A 10934-nucleotide genomic window follows, 5' to 3' on the forward strand; every position below is an offset into this window, starting at 1 on the left:
AGTTTTGGCCTTTTTTGACATTATATATATACTTGACTTTAGATTTAGACTTGGCCTTTAATAGATTTAATTTGACCTCTTATATGTATTTGGCCTTAGATTTGTACTTGACCTCAGATTTAGACTTGGCCTGAGATTTATCCTTGACCTTAGATTTAGACTTGCCTGAGATTTATCCCTGACCTTAGATTTATACTGTATATATTTTATGTTTTAGGTTGGACCAGCAGGAGCACAATTTGGTATACTAGCCTGTTTATTGGTAGAAGCTATACAGAGTATACAGATGTTAAAACGACCATGTTTAGAAGTAACCAAGGTTCTCCTTTTCATTGGTTTCCTGTTCTTACTAGGACTTTTACCATGGATTGATAACTGGGCACATTTAACAGGTTTTGTCTTTGGATTTTTGTTGGCATTTGCAATTCTGCCATACATCCATTTTGGCAGTTTTGACAAGACAAGAAAATGTGTAATGATTCTGTTTGGATTAGGAGGAGCGACCATTTTGTTTGTTATGTTAATTATATTATTTTATATCTCTCCTATTTATAACTGTCCAGGGTGTCAATACTTTAATTGTATTCCAATTACAGAAAATTTCTGTAAGAATATGGAAGTACAGATCGACAGAGAATCTACGTACACAGCCTATTTGTAGACATACACTTCAAGTCACATGGATTTTGCAATTTCCACCTGTCCATAGTGGGATTGGGGAAAACCTTTTGACAAACACTTCCAAGTTCAAGTTTACTATTTTTTTTAAATGTTATGACATGAACTTTCCCTGTGCCCACCTTTTACAGTGGACATACAAATGGATTAAGAATACCTTGCAAACAACAAAAAAAGCTTTTTGATCCATTTTTTTTACAAAAGTTTTCATGAATTTTAGTGGGCTTTCCATGGGGAATAGGTGGAAAATGCAAGATTCAACTGAACTGAAGTGTTTTTTTCTATTTTTAGAATATTTTCTTTTTGATAGATGCATTTATTAATTATTTAGGTTTATTATGTGTAAAAAATAAGTGCTGTTTATAATTTTAGCCAAAACAAAAAGATTTAGAGAATTTTTACATAGAACTATTTTTTTTTTGTCCATGCATGTTTTGATATTGTTACATTTGATATTAAATAACTCATTTTAGTTTCTTCATGATATTACAATTGACCACATGGAATACATATATTTTCATATTTATCTTAAAAATATGCAAGTTTTAAAATTTTCAATATATTTCGTTAAGCATTTGTTGAAAGAGGAAGTGCCTTCCAGTACAGAAGTTTTGACGGAATATTGAAATAAGAAATATTTTGTTTACACTGTCAGGTATATAATCCAATATTTAATTGACAGTTATAATTTGTTGATAGTGATGCAAAGAAACTGTAATATATTTGTTAGTTTTACTGCCTTGTTGATCATGACAAATTGTACAATATGTTGTAGGTTTTGAAATGAAATTCAACAAAAAACAAAAAAATTGCAATAAATCATGATTTCTGGAGATGATTTCATTTTAAATTGTGCATAATAACTAAATATTTACATCTGGTAAAGTGAGATTGGTACCTATTAATGCAATAAATATGTTAAAATTTGAAAATAAAAACATTTTTTTTTACATATTACATTTTTTGAAATATAACTGCAGTTGAAACATTATTTGTAGCCATAAAATTGTAATAATTAGTTTAAAATCATTTAATCTGTTTTCACTAGAGTATAGAATTATCATTTTTTCATTTTTTCTGAACTGTTGCTATCATGGTTCATTTTTGCCTACTTATTTTATGTATTTTTCTTGTTATTCATGACTGGAAGGTAAATTCTTCAGATATGTTGCTCAAATGTTTTGTTAAAAATTGTGTCTAGTTATTTCTAAAGTATTTAGATACTTATTAATGAATGTTGATTCTCTGTGACCCAGTTTAGGACAAATAGTTGTCCCAAGTCAACTGTTCTCAATAAGTTTTATCTAGGACACAAATAAGAATCAGTTGTTTTCTCCCCATGATTGACTCCCACTAGGGATGGCCTGAACTCTTTGTTACATAAAAATGTGTCAAGAATATAGCAATTGGATTGGTGCCCGCTAGATGAGCTAGGTATTAAGCTGATAGCTATAAAATATTATGTAAATCCAGAGTTTATTCTGAATAATTTATTTATGATTCATTGAGTAGGTTTACAGGGATAATGTAGCCATTGCAAAGCAGTGAAAAATAACGACTGAATTATTAAGGTAACACACATTTTTATGAAGTTTTTCAAATGGTGACTAATTTATAGATGTTATTTTGAGAGCGACTTGAAAAGAACTGTGTCTTCTTTTATCTGTGATATCTGTCTCATTGAATGTGATTGTTCTATTGATTGTAATTGTATATATATGTGTGTAGATGCACTATTACAAGCAGAATAATATAATGGATATCTATTTATGATAATGATCTTGTGATGGGTTTTTTCATGTCTGAATAATAGGTCCGAAAAATAAGGTTTATTTTTGATACAACGACCATGGTTTGGTTTGATCGTCATTTGTTGATTTTTCAACAGTTTGTATTGTACAAGCACATGTATGGGACCCAATTTCTAAACCTAACTACTTGAAGGCAGCATTCAACCATGTGATTATCTCTTGAAAATAGACATAAAATAAAATTAAAGTGACTACCACAGGGAAGGTTGTTTTTTTTAAGGACCCTGACTACCAATGAGAGTCTTGTCGTTCATAACTGTATTAAGCCTTAACATTTTGTAAAACTGGCCATTTTATTCATGTACTTATACATGTAGTGAAAATTCTTTTTTTTCTGAAGGAAATACATGTACATTAAATTACCAACCAAATACAGAAATTACAGATGGTAAAAAAATTGAAATATTGGTTAAAAATAATAAAAGAAAATGTTTTGATATATCAAAACTGTATTAAATTATTTTTTCTTTCAACATAGTAAAAAAGAAAACTAAGAATATAATGATTTTTTTGTTTGTATCTTGATTCTATGATTAGCAACTAATCAATTATTTATGTACCAGGTATGTTATCAAGTGATATCTTTTTCATATTTTTTTTTCTTATGTTATTTTTATGTTTCCTTGTGGCAGCTTTTTCTAAAATTGGATATTTAAAGAATAAGAAAATATATATGTTTACAATGTTTGATGTAACTTCATTTTTTTTACTGAATAATATATTATTCATTATTGTGTTCAATATTTGAATAATTTCACAAAAACTGATTTCTAGTAAAAAAATATGACAGCAATAAATTTATGTTGTTTTGGTTGTCAATTTGTGTATTTATCAAAATTGGCATCCTTGAATTAATATATTTATATCTGCATTAATAAAATCATAAGCTTATTTGCAATTTCTATAACTGCCTGTATCTAAACTTGATGATAACGGCAAAAAAAATATGACTGCATGTATTTTGCATTAAACATAGATTTCTATGGAGATACATATCATCTATAGATTTTCTAACTAGTCATCATATAGAGATGTGTCGATTTCTTATTCTAGATATATTGGGCACATAATTTTTAATTAGATTATACACAATTAATTTATCTTCCACAAGAAATATAATTTATGAAAACCAGATAATTATTATATATGCACACGAGCATGCACATGCAGACATGCGAAACAAATTACAGTTGCCTGGGATCCTGGCTAATCTTGTCAGTATAGCCAGGCGTGTATCAATGTACTGCCTGTCAATGATTGGTTTATACTAATTTTGTCCTCAATGTTTGTTCTATACTGTATCCAATCAATTCTTGTTTAACATCAATTAGTAAAAATTAGACTGTAATTATTTTTCTTTATGAATTGATGTATAGTGTTATCATATCTAATTAGTAGTATGATGATAATTAGTAAGCAGAAAAGGGTTAATTCTTATCAGCAATCGCCTGGTGAGAAAGTTAAAAGTTTAAGATTTCACATGTCCAAGGTGTCAATTGGATTCCAATTGTGCCGGTTTACATCAAACATCAAAATTTATGCAAATATTTATTCAGCCTCACTTTAGATTCAGAGTCAACTGGCACTGAATCGATCACATGGTATTTGTTCCCCACCTGGCCCTTACGACGCGCAGCTAGATTGGGCCGGATCCCAGGCTACAAATTACAGTTGAAGGTAAATAGATGCATTTTCCTGAAAAATTTAAAAACAATTATCTTTTTAAGAAAAGCATTCAGTTTGTATCTATAGGAGTCATGAGTAGTTCCTGGAATGTTGACATGTTATTGTGGAAAGGTCTTTTTGATCAAACATGACTGATAAAATTTAAGTCTATGAACATTTTAGATGTTGTTCTGTATTGAATAGTAGCTCAAATTTGTATTTAAACTGAATTAATGAATATTTTTTTCTAATATTTTTAGCATCATAATATATTTTGTACTTAGTAATGTCTTCATGACCAATGCATTATATATTTTTTTATTGATTATTAAAAAGAAGGGAGAGGTATTTTTTACTTTAAACTAAATTTCTCCTGCTGAAATTGGCATTGTAATATGTACATTATTAAGACTATGGATAAGTAATGAAAAATGGTTGTAATAAAAAGAATATGTACAAATAGAGTTTTTCATAATTGTGTGCCTTTTACTATTCAATATAAAATGAATTGCACAAAAAATTCAGGCCAAAAAAAAACTTTTGACATCCTGACTCAACTAAAAACTGACATCCATATCTATAATATTTATTTTTATATATTTTTAAGGATATTAAGTAACAAATATTGATGTCATGCATTCTACTAGAAAATTATCAAGCAAAATATTAATTAATTTCTTATTATTTATTTTTTTAAATGTAAGCAGCTTTAATTTGCTTAGCTTGTTAAAAACTAAAAAAAATACATAGTGCTACCTCAATAGAACAGTTCGAAAATAATTCTGAATTGGTTTTATTTAAATCAAGAGCAGATAATCAAAATAACTTCACAAATATTGTAAATTCTATAAATTATGTGATGTTATTTTGTCTTTAATCTTTTTGACTCATATATAGAAATAAGGACCTTGAAGTAGCTATTCACAAAGAATCTTTTTCCTTCATAACTTTCCTTAGTATGAAAATCATTCCTAATTTAAAAGAAATGTCTGACTTTGTTAATGTGTTTCGTTCATAAATATTTTTTTACAAGATATCAGCTTTCAAACTGAATTCTAGCAAATCACTGCACATTATGTGTGTGTCAGAACTATCACACAACACATGGTTACCTAAAACTTGTATCTGATAAACTGTGGATTCATTTATTTTCGTGGGTTCCAATTTTCGTGGATCAAGGAAAACTTACTTGTTCATGGATATATAATTTCTTGGTTTTGCCGAAGACTGCATACAAGCCTATACAATATATGCTTTTCGTTGCACATTTAAATTCGTGGTTTATTTGTAACCAGGAATCCACGAAAATTGGTATCCAACGAACAATAATGAATCCACAGAAATCAGTTGCTTAATAAACTGAGTCACAAGAGGATATTTTAAATACAGTAAAAATTTCCAGTTTTACATTCCTTTTGATATATTTCCATTCTTACAAACCTTGCTACCATCATGAATTATGTGATAATCATGATGCTTTCTCTCAACATTCCTTTATGTATAATGGACTGCAATAAAAAAAGAATTTTGAATACTTTTATGTTTTTTGTAAAGTTTTTTTTCAACAAAGATTAATGGGTAAAAATGCATAATACATAAATATGGCAATTTCTAATGTGTCTTCAATACTCAGGCTATTTTTATATATTTTGTTCTTCTGATGCTATTATTATTTTGTACTGTTTATATTGTGCCTTATATTTCTATCCATTTTGGTAAAAATAATGTTAAAAGTACATGTACAAAGATATTTTATTATAAGTAAGTGTATCTGTGTACTGAAAGTTTAAAGTAAAATTTAAAACAAAACATTTACTATAATGTAAAAAATATTAAAAAAAAAAATTTAAATAATGTTTTAAAATGATTTTGTTCACCTGTTTGAAATACTAACAATTTAAAAACACTTACATGTTTTTGAAAGATTTTTTCAGTTTTTTAATAATAAAAAAAATAAAAATGAACAAAGGTGCTGGTGCATTAATTCATATTAGTAATTTATTAATTCAAGTAATAGATTGGTACACATTTTGCAGGTACCAGTTTATTGGGTAATATTTTGCTTAACAATTGTCATTTATGTGTACTTTTGACCTAAATTTAATCTGTGTGTTATTGTGTTATCGTGTTATTGTGTTTCTAACAGTATAACTATTTGTTTTGTAACAATTTTGTCAATAGCCTCTCTTTCATATAAGGTGCAAAATAACTTTTTTGATAATAAACTTTTCTATGTATCCCTTAGGAGCATCATGTGATAAGACTTGGTCCAGAAATTTTATATTGTAAATTTATAGTGTTAACATATCATGTTGTATGTTGAAGGAACAATATTGAAATATTGTTGGAAGTAGTTTCATCCATTAAATAATTTATAAACTTTTCTTTCTGTGTTAGTATTAGAATGATTGTCAGAGTACAGATGGTGACATACATGTTTATGTATGGAACCACTTACAAAATCTATAATAAACCATGTGATTCCCTGTTTTGGTATTCATTGAATTTTCTCAGTCAACATTGTAAGAAAGACAATTTCTACCCACATTGGAGTTTTTTACCTGCCTTGACAGAGTGAAAAGTGGCTAGCGTCATCTATGTATAAGTTTGTGATCAGTTCAGTTTTGTTGGGAACCACCATTGGAAGATCAATGGTATTTGGTATTCAGTTGTATAAACATTGGCACATCTTATTTTCATGGAGATTATTAGGCACTGCCTCCCTCAGTCATGGTCTATCGACTTTCAAACTTTTGCTTAGTTTACATTTATTAGTTGGTGATTAGGTAAGTTTATGGTGAACCAGTATTTGTAGGTTAAATATATTTGGTATGCAGTTGTATAAGAATGGCACATCTCATTTCTATGAGATTGTTTGGGCCTATACCTTCAGTCATTTTTCATTGACTTCGAATATTTTTCACATTAAAGTTACATGTTAGTATTTCAATTTTGCATTTTACTAGTGAAATAACAAAAAAAAGTGAGATATATCTCTGTGTAAATAGTTTAAAAGTAGAAACTGCAATAAGTAGAGAGAAACTGTGAACAGAGAAAATGTCCAGTAAAGTAAGATCTCCAAATAAGTCAGCATGGACAAATTCTTCAATTTACCCCTTTATTGGAATTGAAAGACTGCTTTTACTCATGTTGTTTTTAGTTGTTTAGGTAGGTGAGAAAATTTCTTCTGAAATTATCAACAGAAATGTCAACATTGGGGAAACCATTGAATATTTGCCAAAGTAGTTTACGCCCATTTAATAATTGAAATTATTAAACTTATTTCACTTTTTCCTATTAACTCAAAACATTATTAGATATGGTAAGCTTTAAACAGTATAAATGATCATAGATGCAATATCTACGTACTAAAAAGTTCCAGATAAGGGTTTCAGGTTCTTAGGAACATCTTGTGACATAGTTTTTTTTGTGTAAAAAAGGCACTGCACCACATGGTAAATTTGATGGGTTTATTGGTCTAGAAATAATCCCAGAATCTAATTTTTTGCAGTTACATAATTGTCTTTTATAATCTGTGTATTTGATACCCAGTTAAAATAATACTGGTATGCTTTACCAAGACTATCTTCTTGCTGTTGTCTGCATCCACTTTGTTTTTCTTCACTCAAAAGACGGTTATGAAGTTGCCATCAGTCATATATATCTTTAAATGTCGTTGGTCTTATTTTTAGTTACAGACTAAAAAAACTTTGAGTTGGGTGTAAAGTGATTATTTTAGTTACCATATGTAATAGGACTTCTACTATATTTGGTAAAAAAAAACATTTTTTCATATGGAAAACTTGTATGCCTGACTGTGCATTGATTTAACATTTCCATATTTCCCTGCAGCAGTCTTAATTTCCTGCTGAGCATACCCAATGTAAAATGAAATCATCAAAGATACTAGAATTAACATGTTTTACTCAAGTGACGCATTTCATTTATAAACTACTCAAAAGTGACGCTTGAATCAAATAAAAAAAAAAAGAAGTTAAGATCATTGAGGACCCAAATCCGATGTATTCCGTAAACTGTTTGTTTTCCTGTGGAATATACAGCCTGCGACATGCAGATTTTATCACTGAAAGTTATGTAGTCAACATTAAACGAATCTAGATAGACGAAAGAGAGGTTCGTATGCACGTTAAATTGCTTTATATCCCCTTTTTGTGTGCCTGTACTAAATCAGATTACTAGTATTCAGATCATATATGCATATTGTTCGTTATTGTTTACCTGGTTTTCTGGGGAATCAGGCATAAGTGTTGTCAAACTGTCTGTTACAAATGGCTGCACGACTGATGTAAATATTGCTTACACGTTACAACTCAACAAATCAAGCTCTAGATCAAATATAAAAATGCTTTAAATGAATTTTTTTTTGTACATTAATTAGGCTGTTAGTTTTCTCATTTGAATTATTTTACATTTGTGATTTCAGGGTCTTTTATAGCTGACTGTGCGGTATGGGCTTTGTTCATTGTTGAAGGCCATACAGTGAGCTATAGTTGTTAATTTTCTTTAAATTCTTGAAGGGTAGCTTAAGTTAACAGATATAAACAATTCACCAAAGTTTCATAAAATTTTGTGAAAGTGATTATGAGTGATTGTCCGAAAACTGGAAAATCCCCCCTTTTTGAAGCATAAAAATTCATAACACGGAAACGTAAAATCTGAAAGGAGTAGGTCCGGTAAGGGCCTATTTTGGCCTCAAATTTCAGGTTCATTTAACGAAAGATTTTGGACACTTTTTAAACACTTAAGTGTCTTTTTCAATTGATTCGATTAGTTTTTGTGAAAGATTTTAACTGATTTAGTCATTGAAATCGCTCCGATTCAAGCTCTAATATGAAAAATCTTTCAAATATGCCAAAAAAAACGTCACATTTCAGATGGTTTTTGTCAAAAATGAAGGGGCCACATTTGTGTTCATCCTCAACTTTTATATATGTCATGTATTATCATCAAATACAACTAATATTTTAATATTATGAATGAACACGAATGCGGCCACTTTCATTTAAGACAGAAACCGTCTAAAATTTAACTAAAATGCTAAAATTGTGAAGATTTCAGTAATTTAGCATGACTTAATGATGCTAGTACCCGATATATGTGCATTGTATTGTCAAAAACAGCCCATATTTATGTAGCAGAAGCATTCTACTTTCCAGTAAATAGCTAAAAGGTTACATTTTTACAATTTTGTAAAACTGCTATATTTTGGGGGCCAAAAAGGAGTCTTAATGAACCTTTGTATTTAAATGGAATTAATGGAAATTTTTTGTAATATTTTTAGCATCATAAATTTACTTTGTAATAAGTAAGTTCTTCATGAGCAATGCATTATGTACTTTTATTGATTATAAAAAAAGTAGGGAGAGGTATTTTTACTTTAAACTGAATTTCTTCCGCTAAAATTCGCATTGTAATATAAATATTATTTAGATTTTCTATTCAAAATAAATTGCACGGAAAATTCAGGCAAAGAAAACTTTTGACATCCTGTCTCAATTAAAAATTGACCTCCTTATCTATAATTTTTTTTATATATTTTTAAGGATATTTAATAACATATATTGATGCTATGCATTCTGTTAGTGGATGATCATGCAAAAATGTTAATTAATTTCTAATTATTTTTTTTTTTTAGATGAATTCAGTTGCAATTTGATTAGCATTTTAAAAATACAAAAAAAAAAAAAACATAGTGCTACCTCAAAATAGAAAAATGATTCTGAACTGGTTGTATTTAAATCAAGAGCAGATAATCAAAGTAATGTCACAAAATTCTGTAAATTCTTAAAATTATGGGATGTCAATTTTCCCTTTATTTCATTAACTAACATATAGATATAATGTTATTAAACAGCTTTGTTGCCTGTTTGAAATACTAAAAATTTAAAAACACCTGTCATATGTTTTTAAAAGATTTTTTTCAGCTTTTTTTAAAAAAGAAATAAGGAGTGGGTTCTTTAATTTATATTGTAATTTATTAATTAAAGTAATAGATTGGTACACATTTTGCAGATTCCAGTTTATTGGCTTATGTTTTTTTCTTTACAATTGTCATGTATGTGTACTTTTAACTAAGTCTAATCTGTGTGTGCTATCGTGTTATTGTGTTTCTAACGGTATAACTATTTGTTTTGTAACAGTTTTGTTTATAGCCTCTCTTTCACATAAGGTGCAAAATGATTTTTTCAATAATACAGCTGTTTTCTGTGTACACCTTTAGAAGCATCATGTGATAAGACTTGGTCCAGACATTTTATATTGTAAGTTTATAGTGTTAACATATCATGTTGTATGGCGAGGATATTGAAATATTGTTGGAAGTAGTTTCATCCATTATATAATTTATAAATCTTTTCTTTCTGTGTTAGTATTAGAATGATCGCCAGAGTAGTTGCGTAAATGTCTTTAGTATATTGAAGTTTCTTCTAAATGACCAGTTGAGTAACTTTCTTCTAAATGACCAGTTTAGTGTTTATAACAGACCATATGGCACTTAAACAACCAGCAACTCTTTTCACATAAAAATTTTTACAGTAAAAGAATTAGTAATTCATATTTATGTATTTCAATATAACTAGCATTTGATTATAGTTTTAAGTCTTCGATTTTGAATATACATGTTCAACCCGTGGCTCAATTTACATTAAATCTTTGATATTTAAACAATAAGAAAAAGTATGCGGTTGTACATATTGAAAATCGAATCACAAATTGAATGTCTTTGGTTATTTGTCATTTTATTAACCTGTATCCCACATC

The 10934-nt window shown here is 28.6% G+C and overlaps 1 protein-coding gene across 2 annotated transcripts in view; it reads left to right on the plus strand.

Moving 5' to 3' along the window:
• LOC143045028 (inactive rhomboid protein 1-like) overlaps window positions 1–6538 on the plus strand; it is a 30350-nt gene extending 23812 nt beyond the window's left edge. For both annotated transcript variants that reach the window (XM_076217306.1, XM_076217307.1), the window contains exon 15: window positions 218–6538. In XM_076217306.1, coding sequence (XP_076073421.1) covers window positions 218–661 — 444 coding nt within the window. In that variant the 3' untranslated portion in view covers window positions 662–6538. The remainder of the gene's footprint in view (window positions 1–217) is intronic.
• Window positions 6539–10934: the final 4396 nt, after the last annotated feature.

The sequence above is a fragment of the Mytilus galloprovincialis genome, chromosome 9, assembly GCF_965363235.1.
Source record: "Mytilus galloprovincialis chromosome 9, xbMytGall1.hap1.1, whole genome shotgun sequence".
NCBI classification, from domain to species: domain Eukaryota; kingdom Metazoa; phylum Mollusca; class Bivalvia; order Mytilida; family Mytilidae; genus Mytilus; species Mytilus galloprovincialis.